The sequence below is a fragment of the Peromyscus californicus genome, unplaced genomic scaffold (genome assembly GCF_007827085.1).
Source record: "Peromyscus californicus insignis strain IS unplaced genomic scaffold, ASM782708v3 Scaffold_9__1_contigs__length_137607984, whole genome shotgun sequence".
NCBI lineage: Eukaryota > Metazoa > Chordata > Mammalia > Rodentia > Cricetidae > Peromyscus > Peromyscus californicus.
In genome coordinates this window covers 76233340-76261257 of record NW_026294617.1, presented here as the reverse complement: position 1 = coordinate 76261257, position 27918 = coordinate 76233340, and the positions used below count along the sequence as shown (strand labels likewise).

Below are 27918 nucleotides of genomic sequence, written 5' to 3'. Positions count from 1 at the left end.
CGTGGTGTCTGTGCAGTCATTATCCAGAAACGTCAGCAGAGGGTGCCCACGGGCTGCCTCTGGAAGTTTTGGTAGCTGACCAGTAGGGTGTGTAGAGGAAGGCTGGCTTGAGTGTCCTAAAGACAGCCCCCTCCCTTCCTTTCAAAGATTATCCAGAGGCATCTTCCCAGGACCGTAGCTAGGAGTGTTCCAGAACCCTTTCATGTTAGGAGTGCACAGTAAGGACTGCAAGGCAGCAGAGTGTAGGCCAGGCCCTGGCTGGTGCTTGGCTTTCAGGGAATTCAAAATGGACCGTCCCGCACCAGAAGTCTTCTGGGTGTGACCACACACGCAGGTCACACGCTGCAGGAGTGCAGATTCTCCTGGGTCTGAGGAGGAAGCGATTTGAGCAGGGGATGTCTCAGGAGTTACTTTGGACTGATTTTGTGAGCCAAAGGAATGTGTTTACTTAGCAGCTGCGCACAGCAAGCTTGGTGTGAGTTGGACAATGTTTTACATGATTTTCATGGAAGGTGGTAGAATGAACTCCACTCTAACAACTGTGTCTATTGAGAGCTTCTCGCCCCATTAGTGGGGAAGGATTTGTTTCCAGGCTGCCTGCTGCCTGGTACAGAGGCTAAGTCCCAGCCTTGGCTTCCTGAAAGTCTAGAACTCCAGGAGCCAAGGCCTGCTCCCCTCTCAGAACAGCAGATCCTGGCCTTCCTGTAGCAGACCTTGAAAGAGATGGGCCCAGACCAGAGCAGAGGGTCTGACCTGGAACACAGCGGTGATGACCATGAGCTCTGCTGGTTCATCTGTGTGAAGGACATGATGCTTTGTAGCACAGCAGTGAGAGCTCAGTGAATATATAAATACAAGGGTGATGTGTGGGCACACAGGCTTCACAGAGCAGGCAGGCAGCCCCTTGGCACGCTCTCCAGTGATGTCCAACTTGCTGGGGATCCTGATATCAGACCACCCATTTTCTTATTGGAAAGGAAATAGCTGTGTTGGCTTAAAATGCTGACTCCTGGACTCAGTTTGAATGAAGAGTGTCTCAGAGGGGTCACACCCATAGCTGGAAAGCAGGCAGAGGTGGGTGAAGTTAAACATGCAGGGGAAAATGGGTTCCGTTTCCAGACAAAGCGCAGTGCATGCTAGGATGCTTGGGCCCTGACTTGGAAATACCTTCAGGGGGGTCATATGGGAGAGTATGGGAGCATTTCTTTGCAGCGTGTGACTCCCCACAAATTGAAAAAGGATTGATTTTTTTTTTCCCCTTGTTGCTGGATATCAAACCCAAGGCATCATCCACTCATTCTAAGCAATGCCTCTCCAGCTAGCTGCACTCTGGATCTAGAATTAACTTTAAGATTGAGTGGTGCCTTGCTTTCAGAGAATTCAAAGTGGACCATCCTGCCCCAGAAGTCTTGGGGGCGTGGCTAAACACATAGGTTATATGCTACAGGGAGTAGGGATTCTCCTGGGTCTGAGGAGGAAGTAGTTGGAGCAGAGGATGTTGGTGTTTGGGAAGTCCCTTTGGATATATCTTGTGAGCTTAAGAAAGCGTTTGCCCAATCAGTGCCATTCTCTGTGATATTCTACCTGTGGCATCCATTCCCTGTAACTTTAGAGTGGAGTTTCACTTGTGAATATGTTGTCTGGAGTCAGGGCAAGCGTTGGCCTTAAATGCTGACTCTTGGAGTGTCAGTTTGAATGAAGAGTATCTCAGAAGAGTCAAAGGAAGACCTCTTCGGGCCCTATAAAGGCTGATGAGAAAAAGAGCGAGGGACCTGTGTGTGTGTGTGTGTATGTATGTGTGTGATGGTGGTGGTGGTGGTGGTGGTGGTAGACTTGGGGGTATGGGTGGATAGTGATGACCAGTGTGCTCTGCTTGTAACCTGAAGTTGGGCCTTCAGCCGCTGTGTGGTGACAGCAATCATTCACTTAGCCAGCACCTTGACACAATTTTAAATTACATTTTATTGGGGGGTAGAGCATGCATGCCACAGTGCCCGTGTGACTTCTTGAGGACAGGTGTCTAAACTTGGTTTCTTGTGGTATAGGCTGTGACTCCAAGTTTGGTAACAAGAGGACCCTTGTAGGAACTGGTTCTCTGCAACCGTGAGTCCCAGGGATGGAACTTGGGTCACCAGGATTGTCAGCAGGGGCATTAAATCTTACTAAGCCATCTTCCCAGCCCTACACTGTCACTTTGAGATCAGTCCTAGTTGTACCCAGATGACCTCTGGTAGAGGTAGGCCAGGAACCAGCGATGGGACAAAGGGAAGAGAGTCCTGGTTGCCAAGACCCTGCGGTGAGCTCTTCATGGGTTCGGTGTCCCTGTCTTGAGCCAGGTGACCATTGGCTTCTCTTCCCTGCAGACAGATGTCACTGCAGTGATCTAAGAGGGGAGTGTGGTCCTGCAGGAGCTTCTGGCTGAGGGCCCCATGCTGCGTGCTGAGGAGGGCCTGAGCTGGGGTAGGCTGGCGTTGGATTAACTGCCTAGCCTGGGCCTTGCCCGGGTTTACTGGTGGCAGAGTGACATGGTTGTCACCTCGTTTCTTTTGTGTCCCCGAGGCTCCCCAGCCTGCTGGCTTCCCTCTACAGAACCTCTCTTCAAAACTTTTTCTAAAATAAAATGAAGGACTACAACCCCTTGTCCTTCCTATTCCTGCCTTCCCCCACTTTCCTCCCCTCTTGTACTCCGTGCTCACATCCCTAAACCATTGCTGCTTCATGAGGACCCTGGAAAAGCTACATTCTCTTTACCCAAGGCAGAGAGTATCCCACCTCTGCCTCATCCTTTTGTTTTGATAAGATCTCCCCACATAACCCAAGTTGGCCTTGAACTCACCCTTCCTCAGCCTCCCAAGTGCTGAGACTTCAGATGTACATGACCATGCCCGGCCAACGTTATGAGTTTTGTTTTTATGTTTGGTCTAGGTAACACTGGCCACATGTGCCAAGGGGGGTTGATTTACCAAGCACCTCCTGGGCCTGCCTGGATATGGTGTCTGTAGGATAGAGAAGTGAGCAGGGGGAACCTCCAGATCACTTTATTTTCCTTGTATCTGCCATAGTACTTGGCAGAATTGGACAGAATTATGGAGAATTAGACTGAATGGAAGGGTTGGGGTAATGAGATGAGTGCCCCGCACTCTGAGTAGGTCTTGACTTCTAGAAAATATACATCATTTCTTCTCTCATTTTAATTGCCATATATTATTTTAGAACAAGATACAAAATTTAGAAATTCTCAGGAAACTTTAAGAAATGAGCATAAAACATAACAGCAGAGAAGTCTGATAATAAGCTGTAACAAATGGTGGGTCTGTCTGGATGTGGGAGAAGACGTCTGATCTGCTTCCACTGGGGGTCAGCGACCCTCCTTTCTTCCATCTCCCTCTTCACAGGGGAGCCCTGGTCCACAGCAGCATGAGCCTGTGGCAGGGATACTCACGAAGGACCCACTGAGGGTGGCGGCCCTTCACCTCGGAGCAGATCCTATGGGGCTACTTTGTCTATTCATTATTTACAGCTGTGGGTGGAATTTTAAGCAGACACTGGGCAGCAGCTCTGCTCAGGTTCCTTCCCCCAGGAACTGGTGCATGGATCTGTAGAGAAGAGAAACAGATTCGGTCACTCCTCACCCTGGCTCCCTAGCCCCCAGGTCTTGCCCCTTGCCAGAGACATAGCTATGCATATAAGCCCCCTGTTCTATGAGATCCTGGTACCCTTGCTGCCTTCCCAGCTCTGAGCCACCATGCCTAGGGAGCCTATTAACTAGTTCTGCAGGAGCCAAGACTGGGGGACAGGCAGGTCCCTGTCACATGCTCTGCTGCTGATGAGAGATCAGGGGGTTGGCTGGAACAGTGGCCCCAAGGACTGCTATATCAACCTAAGCTCTCCATGTCAGCCCAGCCTCGGTGCTCTTGATTCAGTGTGAACAGCTCAGGAGTCCTGTTCCTTCTTTGTGGCTTGGCACTGTCCAGGTTCTTAGAAAGGAAAGGGCTGGGGCCGGGAATCGTCTTTCAGAAAATCTACTTCTCTCTTGTCTTTTTTTTTTTTCTTTTGGTTTTGATTTGTTAAGACAAAGGTCTCACTCTGTACTCCTGGCTTGCCTGGAACTCACTGTGTAACCCAGGCTGGCCTCAAATGTGATTCTCCTGCCTCAGCGTCCTAAGCGCTGTGATTACAGGTGTGAGCCATCATGCCCAGCCCATTATTTCTCTGCATCTCGTGACTCAACTGGCTGTATGGATTTAACAGCCCTGTCTTTGCCAGTCGCCTACCCCTCAGAACCATATTTCAAGCAAGTTTCCTGCTAGGGCCGAAGCCTTATGAGCCTGTTTACTGACAGAAACTGTCTCACGCCCATCCTGCATCCTTGGCCCGTCAACTGCTTTGCCTCACCCCTGACTCCAGCATTTGAGCAGCCTCACAGAGGGGGCCGAGTCGTTGTGACTGTTCCATTCGTTGGGGACCCGTGGTTAGTGCCCTGACCTGTGCTCTGCCTGTGCCTCTCCTGTGTTGGTGGACATCTTTTCCTCTTCCGTTCCTTGCCTTTCCTCAGTTACACCTTTTTCTCCTTCCTCATTCATTTACTAAACTAGCACAGGAAATCCATTGAGATTTGGGGGCCGTAAGAGAAATTGGTCTTGCACTTGCATATTGCTTGTCTGTTGGGCCGACGCACTACAGCAGACATCTACACTCTTGAATCACCACAAGCTTGCAGTTCCGAACCCTCGATTTTCCTTAAAGAAATGCCATAAGGAATCCTTCCATTTCTCCTCTCCCCCAGTCCTCTTCTCCACTCTCTTCTCTCCCCGCACTCATCCTTGATGATTCCCCAAGCTTTGCTGTTTCTCCCCAGGAGGAATCTTGCGACCTGAGAATTGTCACATTGCTACTCCCCCCCCAACCCTCCCCCCCCCCCCCCCCCAGCAAGCTCCTTCCAGCCAAGGAAGTCAGACCACCCAGCTCCCTTAGGAATTGCCTCCCAGTCCGGCTACTGATCTGTGTCACCCATCTCATTGTGCAGGAACAATGTGCTGCAGAGTTCCTGCTGCTGCCTGCTCCCTCCTGCGGTCTCTGATTTAGTTTCTCTCAAGCTTCTAGGAGACTTAAATACTCAAAGAGGTCTGACTTCCACAGTGCAGATTTTCAAGACGGAGGCCCCTCCCACCCATGTTCTGGAGCTCACAGCTTGTAACTCCCGGTGACTGTCCCCTAAGCTATGGCCTTCTCTGACGTGAGTCCAGGCTCAGAACTGCATCTGTTACCCAGAGGCCTTTGCGCAGCCAGCCCTGCACACTCACTGGCCTCCTTTAGACGGGGCGCCGGGCATACTTGCGGCGATGCATCTCATCCACTCGTTCCAGGTACCAAGTACCTGGGAAGAGGTTGCCTGTGTCACCAGGTGGTGAGTAGTTCACTGTGGGACAAAGAAAAAGACACAGTTCTTATAAAGAGTGCCATAGGATGGGCTGGAGAGATGGCGCAGAGGTTAAGAGCACTGGCAGTTCTTCCAGAGGTCCTGAGTTCAGTTCCCCGCAACCACAACCATCTATAATGAGATCTGGCACCCTCTTCTGGCAGAACGTTGTATACCTAAATCAACCTTTAAAAAGAGTGATAGAGGTGTCTAGGGAAGGATACAGTAATAGGAATGCCCACAGACTCCAGTGAAGCACTCCTTTAATACACTACATAGAAGACAGGACCATATAGAAGAAGGACCAGAGAAGCTGCCATCTTGGGTCTGGTACTTGAGGTCTGCATGGCCGTGAAAGAGGGTCTGTGAAAATGGCTAGGTTGCTCAAGTTCTTGCCTCATAAGCACTACTCTCAATCATATTTTTTCTCAGAAAAAAAAAATGTGACCCTGACCCCTTACATCCTGGATGTCTGATGAACCCCCCGGTTCCCAGGTACTGACATGGAATCTGGGGTGAATTGCTTTCTTCTCTCTTCCTGTCCCCTGTCTTACCCTTGTGGTAAAATTGTTCCCTTTGGTTCATTATGTCTGTGAATTCCTCAGGGGACATGCGCCTCCGGGAGTCTAGACGTTTGGGCAGATCTGACACACTAGATACCAGGTTCTCCAGAGCGGAACCTGGGAAGCAAAAGCAAGATTGTTAAAGCTTTCTGTTGTCATTGTCACGGGTGCTAACAGGCAACCGGGGTCTGTGACATGGAGCGTAGATGTCTGATCTTGACCATAGTGGTCATACCACAATCAACAGATGCTGGATGTCTCGGGTCCATCAACTTCTCTTTAGGCAGCCAAGCCAAATCGCCATTACCTCTTTAATGTCTAACATTGCCTCTCTAACAGGTTTGTTTGCATCTACTTTTGCGACCGTCCAGGAAGGGCTCCCGTGTATAACCTTACGCAGGAGTTTTCTTTGCTCTTAATCACAACCTAACTCTGTCAAGACAGCAACCTCAGCCACGGCGAACCACAGGGTGGCTTTGTTCACCAGGTGGCACTGTTTCAGGAGTACCTGCTACGAGATGAGACTCACCTGGAGAAGCATCCTTGGACACTCGAAATGAGAAGAAACTCGCTGCTAAGCCTGAGCCGTAGGAGAAGGCACCAATCCTGGAGCCAGCCAGTTCTTGGGCAGAGTGACTGCGAGTGGAAAAAAAAAAAATCCACATTAGCATTGTATTTTGCATTTCATATAAAGCTTCTACGTGTCAGTCCAGTCTCACCCCGGCCCACCTTATGCAACTAGAAATATGCTCCATGCACTCTGCACAAAGAGGAGCCTGTGGTGGAATCCTAGAGATATGGAACCAGAAGAAGCTTTGCCAAAAGGAGAGCAGCCACAGCCCGAAACGTGAAGGAAGAACTGTGAGGGCAGATGCTTCCAGGGGTAGCCTGATTAGACCAGTGGACTCACCCTCAGGGCTCCCAGCTTAACTGTAACGGTCCAGCGCGCGCTCGTGTGTGTGTGTGTGTGTGTGTGTGTGTGTGTGTGTGTGTGTGTGTGTGTGTGTGTATGTGTGTGTGTGTTGTACTTATGTACCTACTCTCTGGGCTCACAAGTTAACTGCAATGGTTTGGCTTTGTGTGTGTGTGTGGGGGGGTGTACCTATATACCTATGTAGCCCAGGCTGGCCTTGAACTCTGCAGTCCCTCTACCTAGGTCTCCATAGTTCTGGGATTACAGGCATTTGCCAGCACACATTCCTATGACTCAGCTTTCTGAGCATCCCCCATGAGTAATTTGATCGAGTTCACCTCTAAGTATCTTTTCTATATAATACGCACCTTTTCTTTATAAACACCACAAAACAGAAAAATCAGTGAAAGTAATAGCATTTGAGCACTTTCTGAGCATCGTAAATATTTTTAGGCAATTATCCTTAAAATTGTGGAAAACACTCCATAGTCAATGATCCTCTGTACTGTGGCCAGTTGTTAATCTCTGTATTGATCACTGTTCACTGTAAAAAGAAGCCTCTCTGATCGAGGTGAGAGCTGTACTAATCCATGAGTATAAGCATAGGTATTTAGAAGGCAGTCTGATACTGTGTCTATTTAGCAAAGTAACAGTATGTTCTCCTCCAGGGCCTATGACCTACCCAGCCGTGGGTTCCTGCACAGGTTTACAATCCCAGGCATTAGTTCCCTCCTATGGAGCTGACCTTAAATCCAATTAGAAAGTTGTTGGTTACTCCAATAATACTGTGCCACTATTGCGCTGATGGGACTACATCTACATCACACACACACACACACACACACACCCCTCAGGCATCATCACAGAAGAGGAAGAAGAAAGATTGTAAGATCCAGAAGTCGGGTTGGACTGCTGCAAAATAGTGTCTCCTGGACATGTCAGGCCTTTACGCTCCTGAACTCCCAGCAACTCTGGTTGCCTGCATAAGGTCAAGCCATCAAGACTCCTGCGTGGGTAGAGAAAGGGCTTATGAGGAGCCGTTGGCAGTCGATGGCTGCTGAGGGAAGGGAGTTAGTTTTCTTCAGGGCTGTGGCCCGTGGTGAATTGCTTATGCTCCAGTGGACGTCCCTGTACCCATGTGTTATAGGAGGCACTAGCTGGACTCAGTGGGTTATATAAAAATAAAATAAAAAAAGAGGTAGCTAGATGGTGGTTCAAGAGGACTTGCAGTGGGTGATGGAGGGTGGGTATAATCTAAACACATTTTATACTATATGAAATTACCGAAGAATAGAAACAGTGTAGAAAGCAGGCATTGTTATATAGATATTTTACAGATGAGGAAAGTAAGGGCTCAGACAGGTTTGGGGAGTTATTTTTCAAGATAAGTGGTACATAGACTTGAACCCAGTTGTGGGATCTAAAGCGAGGCTCCAATCCACCATCCTATGTTAGTATAGAGATTTTTAAATAGATGAGATAAAAATATGCCCACAAATTCTATTTTCTTACTGCCTGGGTAGTTCTTACACATTCCCCAGTATACATCTTCACACTGGACAAGCTCAACACAGCTAGCAAACCTGCCCCCCCACCACCACCTCTGGAACAAGGTGTGACCTTTCTATCCATCCTTTCTCTCTCCCTTTATTGCAAAAGCTTACCTCTCAACAAACCGAAAGTTTAAATGAGAAAAGGAGCCAAAGCTGGTAGGCCCCTCAGCTCATGAGTGGGAAGCAGCGGGTGGGTGAGAGGCAGTACTCACTGGGAGAGAAGTGAGGCCAGGCACCCATAGAGGGACGAGGTGTACATGTTCCCATTGTTGGTGGAGAGGTAAAGGGAGGCCTTGGTCTTCTTGTTGAACATGTCCAGAGAGGCCTTCAAAAGAGCCTTATCTAAATCCTTGTTGGTGTAGGTTTCTTCGAGCTTTAGACCCCTGTGAGGCAGAGCAAGATGTTCACGTGAGAGGTGTCAAGAGAAGAAGGCGGGAACATGGCAGGAGAGAAAGCTTTGGGTGCATGGCTTCACTGCAATACTTAAACGTTGGAAGAGCTCAAAGGAACATTCCCGTCATCTGAGGGAGGTAGCGTTTACACACACTGTGTTATGTCATCTATCCACACTTCCGTGGTCCATTAGAAAACTAGAAATCAAATCATACCACATACCCTGCTTAGCTTTCATTCTTAATCCTACCTTCCTTTCCTCACCTAATACACAGAGAGCCCATGCAGACCTGCCCCTTCCCTCCCCTCTATTGAAAGAAGGGCTTAGCATCCTTTCTGCTGTGCTGCGGTGGCGGGGGGAGGGGGGGGGTTGCCATCTGCTTCCCATAGGAGGGAAATCTACATCTGAGGTGTGAGGGAGCCTCTTCCTCGCTCACCCTCTGCAAGCCTAAGCCTCCACTTAAAGAAGACCCACCTGAAGGCCTCCAGCCCCTTGTATAAATTGTTCTGTGTGTCACTGCTGGATGACAGGAAGTCACTGAGCATCAGCCGAGCCAGGGATTTCTGGACCATCTTGCAAAAGGGTGTGTGGAAGATCATATATTGCACATCATCGAGGGTGAAAGGCTGGTTGTTTCCAGCTAGAAAAGAAAGTGTGAGGCGAGGGGTGGTGTGACAAGGAGCTACTGAGATCCACTCTCCCAGATGGAATGATACCAAGCGGCTCAGCTGCCCGGAAAGATAACCTTCCCGGAGAGATAGTTCCTACTCCAGCACACTCACGTAAGGCCCTCTCATTCACTCCACTACATATTCTTTCACTAGTTCCACGGCATTACTAAGTACTCCCTACAGGGAAAAATAAAGGAAGACTCTTGGCCACGTGAGCAGAGCTCCTGCTTTCTGCTCCCATCCCTACTCCAGCCCCATACCTTGCTTCCACTGATTCTGGATTTTCTTGCGGTAGGCTGCATAGCATCGATCCAAGGCCCGAAAGTAACACTGGATGGAGAGCTTCCCATCCACCAGCGGGTACTCGGAAGCCAAGTTTGGTTTGTAGAAGTCATATGCGTTCTCCATGTGGGTTCCCCTCAGCCCTGGAAAGGCACAAAAGGTGTCAGGGACTGCCTCACAGGGGCCACCTCAAGCAGACAGGATGGGAGGGACTGTGTGAAAAGAGACCGGCTTTGTTCTGCCAACATGCCCAAGTCAGCGCCTATTCAACACTGGCATAGTCAAAGGGAGTTTTAGAGAAAGGATTTCGATTTCTCTCTCTACACCTTTGTGGGCTCCTTGAAAACAAGACTAGAAGGCAGCGTTCTCCAAGCCTCGCTTCATGGCTGGATCTCTTCTTTCACTGTGGTTCCCTCATCTGCCAGACCCACTCCATGCACTGTTATCCTAGTGCACAATGAAACCACGGTGTCTGGCTTTTCTCTTCCCCCTAAGCAGCTACTCTCCGGGCCGGATTTTCAGAAGTGAGCACCACCATGCCCCAGCCCTGAGTCGTGTGTATGACAGTTTAGGATTAGGACCTATGATGTGACTCTACCGCACGCAGCCTCTTGGGACCGTCTGTTACAAACCTTGCTCCAGGACTAGAGGGGCCTTGGGCCCAATCAGCATTGCCACAGCCCCAGCGCCACCCGTGGGCCGGGCGTTACCACTTGGATAGACGGCAATATCACCACAGACCACCAGGGCATAGCGACCTGCAAAGACAGACAGTTATGACATCACTGTCAAACCTAGAGTAGTAGAGATAGGGTCTGCTGTGTGCCGAGCACAAGTTTATGTACTGGAAATAGATGGAACTGGACCAAAAATAAAACAAAATAAAATAGCACACATAAACGCTAATGAAACCCGTGATCCATTTATATTTGAAATATAAATTCAATGCTCAGTGTTCAGCTATGGAATGCTCACTCACTCAGAATCATGTGTATAAATTACATTTAAAATTTTTTTATGTAATTTTTTTCATTGGTTTTTCAAGACAGGGTTTCTCTGTGTAACAGTCCTGGATCTCGCTCTGTAGACCAGGCTGGCCTCGAATTCACAAAGATCTGCCTGCCTCTGCCTCCCAAGTGCTGGGATTAAAGGTGTGAGTCATCACTTCCCGGTCTTTTATGTAACTTTTTAAGAGAATATATGTATGCATGAATCCAAGACAGTGCAACACTTATGAAAGGCAGAGAACAACTTGTGGGAGTCAGGTCTCTACTACCCGGGTTCTGGTGAAGGACCACAGGCCATTGGGCTTGGTGGCAAGCCCCTTTACCCACTGAGCCATATTGCTGACCCCCAGGATTATTTATTTTTTCAAAATTTTCTTTGTTTCCACTTTTAGGGTTTAAGCATTAATTTTTTAGTTATTTGTTTATTTCAAGTCTGTGTGTATAAGTGTTTTGCCTTCATGCATGTGTCTGAACCACGTGTGTGCCTGGTCCCCACAGAGGTCAGAAGATGAGGTTGAATACTCTGGAACTGGAATTAGAGGTGGTTGTGAGCCATCATGTGGGTACCGGGAACTGAACCCAGGTCCTCTGCAGGAGCAAGTGCTTGTAACTGCTGAACCAGTCTCCATACCTGTTTTCAGTGTTTTTGAGACATGGTCTCATTACATAGCCCAGGTTGGCCTCCAATTCAAGATCCTCCTGCATCAGCTAGTGGCTGATGACAAGCTTGTGCCACCATGGCTGGCCAGAATGCCATTTCTAAATTCACCTAAAACTTGGTTAATTGGTACTTGTGGAGACAGTTTAGGCTTGTACCAATCAACTTACAGCACCCACATGTTCATATGCCTGCTAGCCCATAGAAGGACAAGACATCGGGGGATAGGTAGCTATACCAACATTCAAGGCTGAAGATGCTGCCTCCAGAGAAATTTACCTGGAGCATTCAGCTAATGCAGTGGTTTGTAACCTGTGGGTCTTGCCCCCTTTGTGAATGAATGATTCTTTCACAGGGGTTGCCCAAGACCTTTGGAAAACACAGATATTTACATTACTGTTATTTCATAACAGCAAAATTACAGTTGTGAAATGGCAATGAAAATAATTTTAAGGTTGGGGGTCACCACAGCATGAGGAACTGTATTAAAGGGTCACAGCATTAGGGAGATGGAGAACCACCGACCTAGTGGCTATAGACGTTGAAATTCAAACCCCGTTCTGACTGAATCCTAAGCCATGGGTACATAGTAGATAGCGGTAAGATCCTTGTGTTCCGGCAGTGCTGTAGATTGAACTGAGTCCTTAGGCATGCTAGGCAAGCACTCTCCCACTGAGTCACACCCTAGTGATCCCCTCCTTACAGAAGGAAGGAATCGAGGCTCAAAGAACTTAAAACATTAAATGGTAAGATAAAGCTTTGAGGATCAAGACTCTAACTCACATTCACTGAAGTCCAAGGCCCTCCTCTCAGTAATTATAAAAACCCCAAGAAAAAAGTAGTGGGGTCCCCCTCAGGCTGTACATGTGTGTGATTGGAGAATAAAATAACATTTTTTTGTATATATCTATTTTTTCACTCTCAATATGAAAATTTCAGAAACTATAGAAAAGTACTTAGAAGTCACTTAGGAAAACATTTGATTACAAAAGCTGTTGAGTTGTGCCAAAATGTATATTTTAAAGGTACCTTGACTTCAAAATTTGGATGTAAGGATATGTTGCTTTGGAAAGGAGGCTCTGCTTTTGTTTCCACAGAAAGCCAGAGGCTATGGATTTGTTCCAGATTAAGATACATCAGGTTTGACCAGCCAAGACCCCCTGAAAGGTCTCCGATGACACCATGGCCCAGATAATTCAACATCCAGAATGGTTTCAAGGCAACTGGCTCAGACGATACACCTTCATGGACTACTCCATAATCCTAAAATATTCTTTGTGTCCCCATAAGATACAGCGCCCCCCTCCAGCAGGAAGTAGTAAGAGAAGCTACTCCCAAATTCCCAAATATACCAAGCTGACTTTGGAGATGTGTAAAGGTTAAAACCTTCCTTTTTAAGAAAAGAAAAGGGGAAGTGCTGTGGGATGGTCTGTATGTCAAATGTGTTGCTGATTGGTCAATAAATAAATCACTGATTGGCCAGTGGCCAGGCAGGAAGTATAGGTGGGACTAACAGAGAGGAGAATTGAGAGAACAGGAAGCTGGGTGAGAGAGACACTGCCAGCCGCCATGATGAGAAACAGCATATGAAGATGCCGGTAAGCCACGAGCCATGTGGCAAAGTATAGATTTATAGAAATGGATTAATTTAAGCTGTAAGAACAGTTAGCAAGAAGCCTGCCACGGCCATACAGTTTGTAAGCAATATAAGTCTCTGTGTTTACTTGGTTGGGTCTGAGCAGCTGTGGGACTGGCAGGTGAGAGAGATTTGTCCTGACTGTGGGCCAGGCAGGAAAACTCTAGCTACAAAAGACCTTTAAATTTAGCTGTAAAAAACCAAACCTCCAGGTAGAGACAAAACCAAAAGATAAACTGAAGAGTATTTACAATAGTTATAACCAACAAAAAGCTATTTTCCTTCATTATAAAAGTTTCATTAAAAAAAGAAGCTGTGTCAGAGAAAAATGACCTAAAATATATATTCACATAATCTGGGAGAAAATCTTTACCAGCTATACTTCAGACAGTATGTCAATATCAAGAATTTATCAAGAATTGCAGAAATTAAATACCAAGGGAATCAAACCCCCAGTCAACAAATGAGCGAACTCAATAGACACTTTTCAAAAACATAAAAAAGAAGCATGGGTGGCCAATAATTAGTTTAGAAGTGTCCACTATTCCTAGCCATCAGGTAAGTGTGAGATTAAATGACACTGAGATGCCACCTTAGCACCCCAGTCATTATGGCCGTCATCAATAAATCTATCAACAAACACTGGAGAGGTTGTGGAGAGAGAGGAATACTTATTCAATGTTGGTGGGGATTCAAATTAATACAGCTGCCATGGATATAAGTTTGGAGATTTCTCAAAAAGTGAAGATAGAACTCCCATAGGACCTAGCTATTTCACTCCCGGACATATACCCAGAAATCTCTGTACTCTCCCACAGAGATATTTGCGCCCAGGTTTATTGCAGCTTTATTCACTATCACAAAGAATTGGAATCAACAGCTGAGTGGACAATGAAATTTTTTATACATAAAATATTATTCAGCTTTGAAGAAAAGCAAAATCACAAAGTTTGCAAGAAAATGGATGGACTTAAAATATGTAATATTAAGTGAGGTCACACAATCTCAGAAAGATAGAAAAAAAACCCATGTTTTCCCTCAGATGTGGAATGTAGTCAATATTTGTCTATATGCAAACAAATGTGCATGTAAGTAGTAACAACGTGCAGGAAAGAGAAGAAGGCAGAGAAGAAGACAGGCTAAGTGTGAAGGGACGGGGAAGACTGGATGCAGGTCATGGCCGTGAGTTATAAAGCTAATTCTGTTTTTAGTTCGAACTCTGTCATGGAGTTTCTGGTTTGGGTGGTGGATAAGTGCATAAAATACTTTCAACAGTGAAAGTATAAAATCTACAGTGTCTGTGCTGAGTGGCTATTCTAACTACAGAAAAGTTCACTGAGTTGAACAGCCTTTGCGTCTGGTGAATTTCCGTGTGTGCCTTTTTAATTCCAACTTTTTTATGATCAAGTTTTCCAAAAATCTATTTTCCTTCATTTATAAAAGTCAAGTGAAAAAGAAACAAGGGGACAGCTTATTAGGGTCCTCTCCTTCCACCTCGTGAGGTCTGGGGACCCAACTCAGATCATCAGGCTTGGCGGCAAGCGCCTTTGTCTAATGAGTCGTCTTTCCAGCCCCCCTTTTTATGTCATTCAGTCTCTTTTCTTTTTGTTCTTCCTTTGTTTGTTTTGGGGTTTTTGTTTGTTTGTTTGTTTTTTGTTTTTTGAGACAGTTTCTGTGCGAAGCCGTCCTGGCTGTCCTAGAACTCTCTGTAGACCAGGCTGGCCTTGAACTCACAGATCTGCCTGCCTCTGCCTCCTAAGTGCTGGGATTAAAGGCCTGAGCCACCGCTGCCCAGCTTCTTGACCGGCTTCTTTTTGTTTTTGTGCATGTGCATGCCCACCCAGCTTTGACTTGGGATCTGGGATCCGAACTCTGGGCCTCACGCTGGCACTGGAAGTACTCTCATCGTTGAGCCCTCCCTGCAGCCCTGGCCTCTTTACTTAATGGAAAGAATGTTGGATTATATATTCCCATGGCAACATTAGAACCTTCAAATAATTTTGTAATTAGCATTCACTACAGTTTTCAATGTTTTTTAGCCTAGTTTCAAACTCAGTAAATACAGAGACCCCCAAGGTCTCTCACACTCCTATTCATTACTGTATTCAATCCTTTCATCAGCCCCAAAAGACAGAAAGGTAAACAAGAACTTGGAAGCTCCAGGAAGTTATTGTGTTGGTTTGAATCAAAATGGCCCCCATAGGCTCATGTACCTGAATGCTTAGTCACCAGGGAGTGGCACTATTTGAAAGGATTAGGAGGTGTGGCCTTTCTGGAGGAGGTGTGTCTTTGGGGTGGGCTTTGAGGTTTCAAAAACTCAAGCCAGGCCCAATGTCTCTTTCTTCCTGCTGCCTACAGATCTGGATGTAGAACTCTCAGCTACTTCTCCAGCACCATGTCTGTCTGCATGCTGCCATGCTTCCTGACATAATGGCAATGGGCTAAAACCTCTGAAACTGTAAGCCAGGATCAGTTAAATGTTTTCTGTTATAAGAGTTGCTGTGGTCCCTTGGTGCAGAGGGAAGGGGCTTGGACCTGCCTAGACTCAGTGTGCTGGGCTCTGCTGACTCCCCATGGGAGACCTCGATTTGGGGGATGTGGGCATGCAGGGTGGCTTGGGAAGGAGGGTGAGGGGGATGGGAGGAGGGAGGAGGGGAGATCTGTGGATAGTATGTGGAGTAAGTAGAAAATTTCTTAATAAAGAAAAATGAAAGAAAACAAAAAGAGTTGCTGTGGTCATGGTGTCTCTTCACAGCAATAGAACACTAAGTGACTGAGTGACCTTAGATATCTAACTCTCATCTTAGACTCTTTCTCTTGGACTTTTCCTTGCCATCTTGACAGGCAGTATCCCACCAATGTAACTCTGGGGAAGGATGTAAGTAAGCTACAAAGCAATGTGAATATGTTAAACAAAAGCCCACATTTCGTAAGCAGGCTCCGGAGAAGGAGAAAGATACTCGGTTCACCATCCCTCCTGTGCATCTCTCAACCCATTTTGACCAGTGTCCACCCCTTACCATAGAAATCGTGTACAGATATCTTTGTTTCGGAGACTTAGGAGACAATAAAGAGAACTAAGCATGGAGAAATGTGTTGGATTTTGGTTTGGAGTTTGGCCTCTGCAGTCCGTGTGGCATTTAATCTTGCTTGTCACCTCGATGAGATTTATAACAACCATGACAGCCTCTGGGCATATCGTGAGGGATCTTCTCGTTTAGGTTAATGGAAATAGAAGAACCACCCTAAAGGCGTTGATACTGCACAGAATAAATGAAAGGCTATTATGAACACATCACGTGATCAACTGCACAAAGCTGTCCCCATCTACCTGGCTATTCTCACTGTTTTTGTTGGGTGAGAGCTGTATGAATAAATTGCCTTTCCCTTCCCAGTGTAAAGCTCTCCAGAGAGCTGAGAAGCAGAACGTAGGATTCAGCCTCTACTCTAAGAGCCATGCTTCTGTAACGCCCTAGAAACACATACCATCCCAGTAGCTGGACTCCATCCAGTTGGCAGCATTGAAGAGGGAGGCGGTGCCACCGTAGCAGGCGTTGGTGGTGTCGATGCCCTCGATGTCAGTGTTGCCTGAATCCTGGAAGAGTTCCATGAGCACCGTTTTGACAGCCTTGGACTTGTCAATGATGGTCTCGGTACCCACTTCCAGGCGGCCCACAGCATCCCATGGCAGCTTTGTGCGCTCCATCAGCCTCTGCACCACGGTCAGACACAGGGAGTTGATGTCTTCCTGGACCGAACAGAAGCCCATGCGGGTCTGGCCCAAGCCCACCGTATACTTCCCTGCTTCCACGTTGTTGAACTTCTCCAGGTCCGTTTGGTCCACATACTGGGCTGGAAAGTAGACCTCCAGGGCAAGGATGCCCACATCTTTTGGCCAAGTGTCTGTTTTGGCCAGGGGAGCAGGGGGGATTGTAAAAAACCTGTGGTTAAAAATATCAGTCGTAAATCCACTAATGGTCTTTAGGCAGTTGCCTCAAAAAACAATAATGTGGTAATCATCTCATTCATGGTTCAGTATGTTTCGGAGCTGTGTTATCAAGTGAGTGAAAATGTAGTAGTTGTATCTGTTGAATTGACCCTCTTATCCTTTTGCTGGTCTTAAAGTCTACTTTTCCTAATAGCATAGCCACACTAGTACTGTGATCACTCTTTGAATGGTAGTCTGTCCAGACCCTCGAGTGTAATGTTAAGTGTTGATGATCAAGTTGTTAGGATCTGGAATTGAGTAGGAGACAAGCCTCCAGACACATCTGTGAGGGATCTTTGGGATTAGGTTAGCTTTTGGGCATGCCTGTGAGGGATTATTTTGATTGGTTTAATTGAGACGGGAAGGCCCACCCTAGAGGAGTGGGCCACTTTCCCCTGGCCTTGGTCCTTGGTTATATAAAGAGGAAGAAGCTAGCTGAGCATAACTGCTCAATGTCCTCTGACTCCTGACTGTCTCAAGCTCCTGTCACTGTGACCTCCCCACCATGGTAAACTGAACCCTAGAACTGGGAACCAAAATAAATGCTTCGTCCCTTTCGTTGCTTGTGTTAGGCTATCCTGTCACAGCAAAAGGGAAAGTAACTAATACAAAAGCCTTTACATCTTTTCCCCATTTATTATTTTAACTTCTGAGAGTTTGTTTTGTTTTGTTTTGTTTACATGTGTATCTTTTGTTGTTGTTGTTTTGGATTTTGGTTTTGTGAGTCAAGATCTCCCACTTTACCCCAGACAGGCTAGCTTTGAATTTTGGATTCTCTTGACTCCACCCCCTAAGTACTAAGATTCCTGGGGTGGTGGTTTGAATTAGAATGGCCTTCATAGGCTTATATATTTGCATGCTTGGTCATTAGGGAATGGCACTACTTGAGAGGGATTGGGAGGTGTGGCCTTATTGGAGGAAGTGTGTAACTTGGGATAGGCTTTGAGGTTTCAAAAGCCCAAGCCAGTGCCAGAGTTCCTTTCTCTTCCTGATACCTGCGAATTCAGATACAGAATGCCCAGCTACTTCACCAGCACCATGTCTGCCTGTGTGCTGACATGCTCCCTGCCATGATAATTAAATGCTTTCTTTTATAAGAGTTGCTGTTGCCATGGTGTCTCTTTACAGCAGTAGAACACTGACTGAGACAGCAGGTGTGTACTATCACATCTGGAAACAATTATTTTTTATAAATTTCATATAGGAGAATTTTTGAAATTTTTTTAATAAGCCTGACAATAGTGGTGTTTTAGTTGGAATATTTATATTTATATTTATTATAATTACTAATATAGCTGGGATGAAGTCTATCATCTATTTGATTTTATTTGCTTGTATATTCTCTCATCCTCTATTTCCTATTTCTTAAATTATTTTAATCAAGTAAATATTTACCAGTTAAAAAGTATTTATTAGACCCTGTCTCTTTTCCCCCTCTGCTTTTTAGTGATGGCCCTAGAGGTTACAGTAGGCATAGCTTAAAACAAGCTAAATAAATTACTATTTCTACTAAGAAGGTTTTGTCAGGAAGATAGCCAATGAGCCGTATCTGATGTCCTCCCCTCTGTATAAGGAAAAGAACACTATTTTCATCAGCATGTTTGCATGGGGTGCTGGAATAAAGTGACATGTGGCAAAAATATTGCAGAACCATGGAAATGCACGATGACCTTAGAAAGAAGGAACTAGCATCTACCCTCCTCTCTCTCAAGACCAACTCTTAACTAAGAGGAGCTTTGCTTATTAGAGAAAAGGTGACCAGTAGTCTTCTCTCACACCATGCTTGGTGTTGGAGAGTCCACAGCCTTTTCAGTTCCAGAGCCAGGTTTGGGTAACCTGTTTACTACACCACCAAATTATTCTAAAGAAGAGCCTAATCCAATGTTATACTCTTCCCATTTGACTCCTGCTCCACAGGGCCATCTTGGGATTCTGCCCACCTTAGGGTTTATGATGCAACCAGATAACTGCTTCTATCAGCTTAGCCAGTCCACTTCTGTGAAATATACAGGTGTCTCTGCCTACCTTCCCACACCCCTGGAGAGCTCCTGGGCAGCCTATGTTGAACAACTTGGTCTACAAAGGCCCATTTTCTACTGCCCAAGAAACACATGGAAAGCAGATAGCAAACAGTCATGACTGTATGGCTCACCCACAGAAGCTTCTCTGTTCCTGAGTAGCTTAGTCCACAGAAGCCATACCCGAGACTCTAAGTGGCCCTGGACATCCTTCTGCAGCCCTCAAGAATTAGTTGATATGCCTACCTCAGAAGGTCACCCACTGAGTCTCTGAGAGGCAGATTAGCAGCCTGTTCTGAGCCCACAATGTCATCCATGATTTTCTATCACTTGTAGATACCGCATCTATGCTTGCTCGTAGCTCAGTCCCATGAAAGCTTCAGACACTGATATCACCCTGCTCTACTGATGAGAATGCTGTGCCATTCCTACTTAGACCCATGGGGTGACCCTGTTCTCATATCATCTGTAGAAACTGGTAGGCACGCCCCACCCTCACAGTAGTACCCAGAACTACTAGCAATCTTGCTTTACCTAAAAAAGATGCATGAGAATTTGTGTGCAATCCCACAAACCCTGTAGCCTATGTCACTAAGACATACATCACCAACATCGACAATAGCTGGAGAGTCTATAGAAGGTCTACACTAGAGTACCAACCCAACACAGTCTATCCAATCAGTACTGTGTGACACATCAGGAGAAAGACTTTGACTGTGAAAGCCAGTCTATAAACTTGAGAGAGAGAAACTGACCTCTTTGGAATGCACAAATGTCAATGTAGGGTCACTAAACGTGAAAAACAAGGTAATATGGCACCTCCAAATGAACACTCTAGCAACAGACACCACACACAAACACACACACACACACACACACACACACACACACACACACACACACATGCACGCGTGCACACACACACACGCACACCAAAGGAAAGGAAATCAGTGAATTGCCTGAAACAGAATTCAAGATAATAATTTTTAAAAAGAGTGTTTGAAATTATAAAAGAATGCAAGCAGACAATTCAGTGAAACTAGGAAATAATAGATAATGTGAATGAAACTGAGCAAAGAGGTAGAGATCCTAAAAGAAATAAACAAAATTCTTGGAGCTGAAGAACATAATAACTGTCAGAAAATACAATTCAGTAGGCAGAAGAGATAGCTTCTGAGCATAAAGAAGACATACTTTTTAAAATAATCCAATGCAAAAAAAAAATTAAGAAGAACTGAAAATGCATGAAGGAAGCCTATGAGGCTCAAGCAAAGTCCAACTGAGTTATTTGCATTGTGCATGTTTCAGAAGAACAGAAGAAGAAGGACACAGAAAACACAACAGAACAGCCGCCCAAAACTTTAAAATCCTTGGGAACGATATGGGTATCTACATCCAGGAAGCTCAACAAATTCTAACAGATTCAACCAACAAAGATCCTCTCTGGATACATTATAGCCTGTCGAAAGGACAAGACAGGCTGGAAAGATGGTTCAGCAAGTAGGGATACTTGCTGTCAACCCAGTGACCTAAATGCAATACCTAAGATCTACGTAGTGGAAGGAGAGAAACAACTCCTTCAGACTGTCCCCTGACCTCCACCTGCAGACTGTAGTGCAGACACATTCATATACATATACATATACATAGTAAATAAACGGAAAAGTATGAGATAGAAATTCAAAAACAACAAAAGAAATAAGTTGTTATATATAAGGAAATGTTCATTAAACAAACAGCAGAATTCTCAGCAGAAACCATGCAGGACAGTAGAGAATGGGGTGATATATTCAAAATTCTGAAAGAAAAGAATTGCCAATCAAGAATATTATAACTATTTTTTTTTTTTTTTTTGGTTTTTCGAGACAGGATTTCTCTGTGTAGCTTTGCGCCTTTCCTGGAACTCACTTGGTAGCCCAGGCTGGCCTCGAACTCACAGAGATCCGCCAGCCTCTGCCTCCCGAGTGCTGGGATTAAAGGCGTGCGCCACCACCGCCCAGCCTTATAACTATCTTTATAGTTAACCAGCAAAGCTATCCTTCAGAGATGAAGAAGAAATAAAGTCTTTCCAAGATAAGAAGAAGCAGGGAATTCATCACTAACAAATTACTTCTAAAAGGATGCTTATGGAATTTTACGCTGGGGTGACAGACGATAACTGCACTCTGAAGACATCTGGAAGCACAGAACTCAATAGGAGAGCATATACACAAAGAGGAAAAGGAGAAACCTTTCAGAACAGAAAGCCATCAAACCACAGCGATGAATAACAAAAGGAAGGAGCACAGTTCACACAGATGACCAAGAAAACATGTAATAGAAAGACATTCAATCCCCTAGCTAAAAGATACCAACTGGCTGAATGGACTACAACCAAGTCCCATTGATACACTCTCTATAATAAACTGAAGACACACATAAACCAATAGTGACAGGATGGAAAAATGTACAAAAGCAGGACTTAAAAACATGCATCTACTAGAAGGAAATGTAGGGCGCATGTTGGTGTTGGCAAAGACTCATCTTGTTTTGATTTGATTTGTTGGAGACATGATGTCACTATGTAGCTTGGACTGGAACCACTAGGTTGCTTAGGCCGACTTCAAATTCATGATCCTTTACCTCCACTTCCCTGCATTTATATTTACTTATTTATTGATTTACGTGTGTTTGGGCAAGAGTGCGACAGCATACGTGTGGACATCAAAGGGTAACTGTGGTACCAGTCCTCTCCTTCCACAACGCAAATTTTGGGAAGTGAACTCAGGTCATCAGACTTACCAGCTTTACCTGCCAAACCATTAGCCCTTCAAATACTTTTTAAGAACTCCTCCCCCCAAGCAAGGCAAATACGATTATTTAAAACAGAAAATGCTTCTGAACAGGAATGATGCAAGAATAAAGAGACAACCTCCTGTGGGAGAAAATACTTGCAATCTGTTTATTTGAAGGGTGCAGCTCTCAGAATATATCAGGGGCTGAAACAACTCGACAATAAAAATTCAAATATTTCTGTTTTTAACTAGGCAACACCTGAATAAACATTTTTCAAGAGAGGATGTACAAATAGAGAACAGGTACAAACGCACTAAACCTCACACGTCAGCAAGGAGATGCAGAGCAAAGATCCAAGACGGAGCTTCACCACAGTTAGGATGGCTTTATAAGTAAATAAATGCCGAATGCAGTGAGGCTGCAGAGAAAGGAAACTTCCAAGATGGCTCAGCGGGGAAAGGTGCTTTTCCCCTGAGGACAGACCTGTGCTCAACCTCAGTAACCCACGTGGCAGAGGCAAAGACTCTTGTGAGTTGTTCTCTGATCCCCACATGTGCATGGTGGCACCCACACCTTCACACATGTGCTCACACTCACACACCATTTTTTTTTTTTTTAAGAAAAACCTTTCGGGCTGGAGAGATAGCTCAGAGGTTAAGAGCACTGACTGCTCTTCCAGAGGTCCCGAGTTCAATTTCCAGCAACCACATGGTGGCTCACAACCATCTGTAATGAGATCTGGTGCCCTCTTCTGGTGTGCAGACATACATGCAGGCAGAACACTGTATACATAATAAATAAATAAATCTTTAAAAAAGAAAAACCTTTCACACAGAGATGATGGGAGTGTGAATTGATACAACCACATGGAAACCATCCAGTTGTACCACCAAAACCCAGACCAGAACTACCATATGGTCCATGAATCTCAATACTGGGTACACACCCAAAGGAACTGAACTGAACAGACAACTTGAATGTTCACACATAATAGACACTTGCACACTTACTGCAGCACTCCATCCAATAACCACACTAGAGACTCCTTTGTGCTGCCCCCTGACAGATGAATGTGTAGACAACCGTGACATATGTGCATGCTGGAATACTATTTAGCCTTGAAGATTAAATTCTGTCACTACAACGACATGGATGGGATACACGTTAGGCACAGAAAGTCAAAGATTGTGTGTCCTTGCTCACAGGTGGCAGCTAAGACATTGATCTCAAAGCAGTAGAGACTGGAATAGTGGTACAAGAGCCTTGGACAGGGTAAGGGAAAAGATAGAAGGAGAGGGCATGCTTGCTGTGTATAGGGGTACAGCTGCATGGGAGAAATAAGTTTTGATTTTTGTTTTATTTTATTCCGTGATGCTGGGATGTAAACTCAGGACATTGGAGGCAAACACACTGAACCACATTCTCAGCCAGAAGTAACTTTAATTTTTTATATATGATTTGTTTATTTTTATTTTATTTCATATGCATTGGTGTTTTGCCTGCATGTATGTCTATATGAGGGTGTCAGATTCTCCAGAACTGAACTGGAGTTACAGACAGTTGTGAGCTGCCATGTGGGTGCTGGGAATTGAACCCAAGTCCTCTGGAAGAACAGCCAATGCTCTTAACCACTGAACCATCCATCTCTCCAGCCCCAGAAGTAACTTTCAATGCCCTATGATACTGCAGGATCATTATGATTGACAACAATTAATTGAGTATTGTGGTGATATTGTGTTCCCCAATATATTGTACACCCTAATAAACTTATCTGGGGTTAGAGAACAGAACACCCACGAGATATAGAGGCCAGAAAATGGCACACACACCTTTAATCCTAGCATTCCAAAGGCAGAGATCCATCTGGATCTCTCTGAGTTCGAAGCCACACTGGAAACAGCCAGGCATGGTGACTCATGCCTTTAATCCCAGGAGTGATAGCAGGAAGCAAAAAGGTATATAAGGCATGAGGACCAGGAACTAGAGTCTGTTAAGCTTTTAGGCTTTTGAGCAGCAGTTCAGCTGAGATCCACTCAGATGAGGACACAGAGGCTTCCAGTTTGAGGAAACAGGATCAGCTGAGAAGCTGGCGGGGTGAGGTTAGCTGTGGCCTGTTCTATTTCTCTGATCTTTTAGCGTTCACCCCAATATCTGGCTCCCGGGTTTGTTTTTATTAATAAGACCTTTTAAGATTCATGCCACAGAGTATTTCAAAGCACCAAGTAGGGAAGATTTTTGAATGCTCACAACACAAAGAGATGGTGAAAGTCTGTAAGGATAAATAAGCCAATTGTCCTGATGTGGTCATTGGATGAGTATGAGTGCGTGTGTGTGTGTGTGTGTGTGTGTGTGTGTGTGTGTGTGTGTGTGTACACACTTAAATGTCACACCGATCCCATAAGTATGGCCAGTTATTGTGTGTCTATTAGAAATTGAGTACACCTCATCACCTCCAGAACAGTGCAAACCCTCTCTGTAGGTCAGCTCTCTTACTGTCTGCATCTCTTTGAGCTGTTATCATCCTGAGGTTTATTTCCACAGATGCTGTAAGGCCTCCGAGGGAATGATCTAGAACCCCCCACTCCTCTTTACAGTGCGCCTCTGGCTAGCTTCCTCTCTCTTCTCTTTTTACTACACGGGAACAAACAGATCCTTTTCCCACTTGCTGCTGTGTTGGTTTTGTTTTGAGACAAAGTCTATGTGGCCAAAGTTGGCCTTGAACTCATGATCTTCCTGCCTCTGCCTCCGAAGTGCTGAGATTGCAAATGTGTGCCAATCCGCCCAGGTCACCTTCCTACTTCTAAAGGAAGTTTTTCACTATCTTCCATTCTGTCTGGGACTTTTCAATATTTATCAGACACTCCCCATGCAGAGCTGACTCACCACAGAGTAAGACAGACAGACACCCTTTGTGCCCACACAGTGGCAGGCATTTTATGGCTCCTTGTGTAGTGGAGCAGGCCAACCCGTGGGAGCACAGAGGACCAAAAGCGCAATTCTAAATGGAGACCAGAGAGAATGGTGGTCAGGAGAAGGTCTTTCTTTCCTGTGTTCCTCTGCTTCCGACTCCCAACTCCTCTGGTGAAAGTGTGCAGTTTCCCTTCCCAGCTGCAAACCTTCCTCCTACAGGTGCCCAGCATCTAAAGCCAGTGCCCTTCTTTGCTATAAACACTAGTGAAGTAATTCCCCAGTGTTTCTTGCTTTAGAAATACTGTCTACTTGTTGCCTTGGGCTTACAAAGCTTTCTCTGTACCACGGAGGCTCTGGCTCATATTGAGTGCTTCTCCCTACCTGCACCTCTGGGGTTCCCAAATTCTCCCACCAGAAGAGTCACTTTCAAGAACCCCCGTGAGACAAAAGAGCATCCTATGGTCATAAGACACCAAAGCAGAGGGAGTCTCAGCGGCCTCTGACAGGAGAGGGTGGGGGCTAACTTATTTATGTGGTGTCCTCCAAATAACTGGAGTTTGAACTTTCAAATATTTATGGGGAGCGTCCCCAGGACCAAGAGCTAATGGTTAGCTAGTGTTTGGAGCTGCCAGCGTGGCTGTGTTCCTGGCAGGTTCATCTCTCTCTGTTTCATCTGGGCTGACTGCCTCCCTCGTTTCTCATATAGAAAGACAAGCTCCAGGGACAAGTTCAGAGAGCCAGGAACTCTCCTTATTTCTTGGTAGAGATTTTTTTGGATGTGGATTTCAGAGCCTTGGAGATAAAAGTAGCTCACAAAGGCTCCCAGAAGCACCTAGGCACTTGGTGAAGGGTCCCCTTCTCCCCCTGTGTTTTCCCCCAAGGGATGATCACTGCATTATATAAAGTAGCTTGTTCTTGCTGCCTAGCTCAAGAATCTGCACCAAGCGCTAATTCACTCCAGCCTGCCTGCTTCCCGGTGGGCACACCGCTAACAATCCCATGCTGGGCACCATGTGGAGAAGGGTACTGTTGTGTGAAGGAGTTGCACAGAGACGAGGGCAGGGCTTTCAAAATCCCTAATTGGTGTGAGGAAGGAGATGAGCACGCCTATAGTCCAGCTGTCAAGACTGGAGATGGATGAGGCTCATGGAAGGGATGTGGGCAAAATCGTGGAGTGCAAGGGAAGCAGAGAGTCTCTGGGTAGGGAAAATAAGGAGAGCTTCATGGGAGAGGCTAAATTGGAGGTCAGCCTTGTTTTCTTTGTTTACTTTTTTAAAATGTTGTGGGGGGCACATGTGCCACGCACATGTGTGACAGTCAGAAGACAGATTCTAGGAGTCTGCTCTCTCCTTCTACCCTGCACATTCTGGGGACGGAACTTAAGGCCTCAGATTTGGCGCCAAGAACCTTTACCTGATGGGCCACCTCACCAGGCCCTAAGGTCAATCTTGACTGCCAGACGAGTGGTTTTCTGACAGTGAAGGACTGAAGAGGGCGAAGGGGCCATGGCCACAGTGGGGGTGTGTAAGCAGGCTAGAGAAACTTCACAGACGATGGTGTGCAGGGGAGCAGGAAGATTATAGGTGAGAAACACTGAGAGTCAGGTGTTTTAATATCAGGTCGGGGGTGTGGATGCTGGGGTGGTGGTTATTCTGAGGTGGATTTAAAGCTGATGCAGGTTGGATTAGAGGGGCAGACTCCTAGAGCAAAGGTGACTTATAAAGAACATCAGTAGTCCAGGCAGAGAGCACTGGGGCACCAGAAGGGAAATATGAATAAGGATTCTAGAGCATGAACCAAAGAAGCCACAGAATGCTGATGAGGATGGAGGCTTGGGTAGCGGCCCACAGTTGCTTAGGGAAAGTTTGTGCCAGGCTATAATCCCAGCGCTCTGGAGGCACAGGCAAGTGTATCTTTATGAGTTCAAGGCCAGCTTGGTCTACATAATGAATTCTAGGTCAACCAAGGCTACATAGAGAGAACTTGTCTTAATAAAGGGAGTTGGGGCGGGGGGACGACCTGGGAATGGTCACCCCTGTCCAGCCCTGAAATTAGTAAACCATGTCCACCACTTCCTCACAAGTGCACAAACAAGCTAGATTCTGAGCTGGAATATTCGAATGAAATGCAGCGGTTTTGCCAGGGGTGGGAGAGAGGAGGTGATGGTAGGGTCATGAAGAAAAGAAAGGTTAAGGGCACTGCCCCTTCCCCTCCACACCTACACCAGGCTCCCGGGAGAGGAGGCGAGGGAAGACACGAGAGCAAAGAGTTTTCCTAAATATTCGGTATTCATGAGTATAAGTGGAAAGGAAGCCTTGGGACTATGATCTAGACGGGTAGCTAGCTGGGAGCCCAAAGCACGAAGCACAGCTGTATCCCGTTAGCTCTGAGCAACCACAAGCACTTGGACCAGACTAAAGGTTGTTTACAAAGAAACGAGGCATTTGTGTTCTTCTTGCACAAGCACATGTACCGCCCCTTACACACACACACACACACACACACACACACACACACACACACACACACACAAAACTTCTATATTTCATCTCTTAAGCTGAAGCATGGAGGAACACAGCTTCCTCTGTTTGGTCCATTCTAGGTCTTGCTGCACTGAACTAAAGTGAGCTGTTGAACTAACGTTGCAGCTGCAGGATCCTAAGTTCTGCTGCCTCCTGTAGCTGGGAGAGGAAAGGATGCTGTTTTTCCTAAACAGCGTGCATCAGAGACTAAGCTTAGGCATTTCCAGCTCAACAGCTGACAGGCGCTTTCTCGAAAGGAGGCTAACTTTGAAGCTAACTTGTGTGTTTATGGCTGAGCGCCTCGCCTGCTTTTGCCTGGGATTCTAGTGAGTTCTCCGACAGGTCCTCTGCCTGCTCTCTACCGATCCCCTGTGGTGCTTGTCTGAGAGTGACGGCCCCCGCCCCCCATAGCCCCTCAGAGCAGGTGACTCACCTCTGCTGGGCTGCTGAGAGCGGGTGAGCAGGTGTGAGCGAAGCTTCCTGCAGCGCTCTCTTTACTTGCAGGACCCTCCTTGCTGGAGCCAAAAGCCGCTGCATCTCTAGGGTATCAGCAGAAAGCCAGCAGTCCACGGGCCCTGGGAGAGATGCCCAGCGGTTGTGGGTAGGGCT

The 27918-nt window shown here is 46.1% G+C and overlaps 1 protein-coding gene across 2 annotated transcripts; it reads right to left on the bottom strand.

Moving 5' to 3' along the window:
• Nucleotides 1-3173: 3173 nt before the first annotated feature.
• Hmgcs2 (3-hydroxy-3-methylglutaryl-CoA synthase 2) lies at nucleotides 3174-27918 on the bottom strand. Of its 2 annotated transcripts, none has more exons than XM_052730452.1 (10): nucleotides 27743-27918; nucleotides 16583-17037; nucleotides 10428-10553; nucleotides 9774-9938; nucleotides 9317-9482; nucleotides 8661-8831; nucleotides 6512-6618; nucleotides 5974-6099; nucleotides 5268-5419; nucleotides 3174-3596 (listed from the first exon to the last, which is right to left on the bottom strand). In XM_052730452.1, exons 1-9 carry the CDS (start codon nucleotides 27844-27846, stop codon nucleotides 5313-5315), a joined length of 1527 nt encoding a protein of 508 aa, XP_052586412.1. In that variant the 5' UTR covers nucleotides 27847-27918; the 3' UTR covers nucleotides 3174-3596; nucleotides 5268-5312. The 2 variants fall into 2 exon arrangements, with proteins under 2 accessions (XP_052586412.1, XP_052586411.1); XM_052730451.1 differs by having other exon boundaries at nucleotides 5304-5419; nucleotides 27743-27917.

What these genes read in the sequence shown, in the direction of transcription:
- Hmgcs2 (XM_052730452.1), bottom strand. Translation starts at nt 27,846, where the DNA reads ATGCAGCGGCTTTTGGCTCCAGCAAGGAGGGTCCTGCAAGTAAAGAGA. An exon ending in CTGGCCTCACTTCTCTCCCA is followed by an intron (nt 6,619 to 8,660) that starts GTGAGTACTGCC and finishes TTCCACTCGCAG; the next exon opens with TCACTCTGCCCAAGAACTGG. An exon ending in GGAACAATTTTACCACAAGG is followed by an intron (nt 5,420 to 5,973) that starts GTAAGACAGGGG and finishes TTTGTCCCACAG; the next exon opens with TGAACTACTCACCACCTGGT.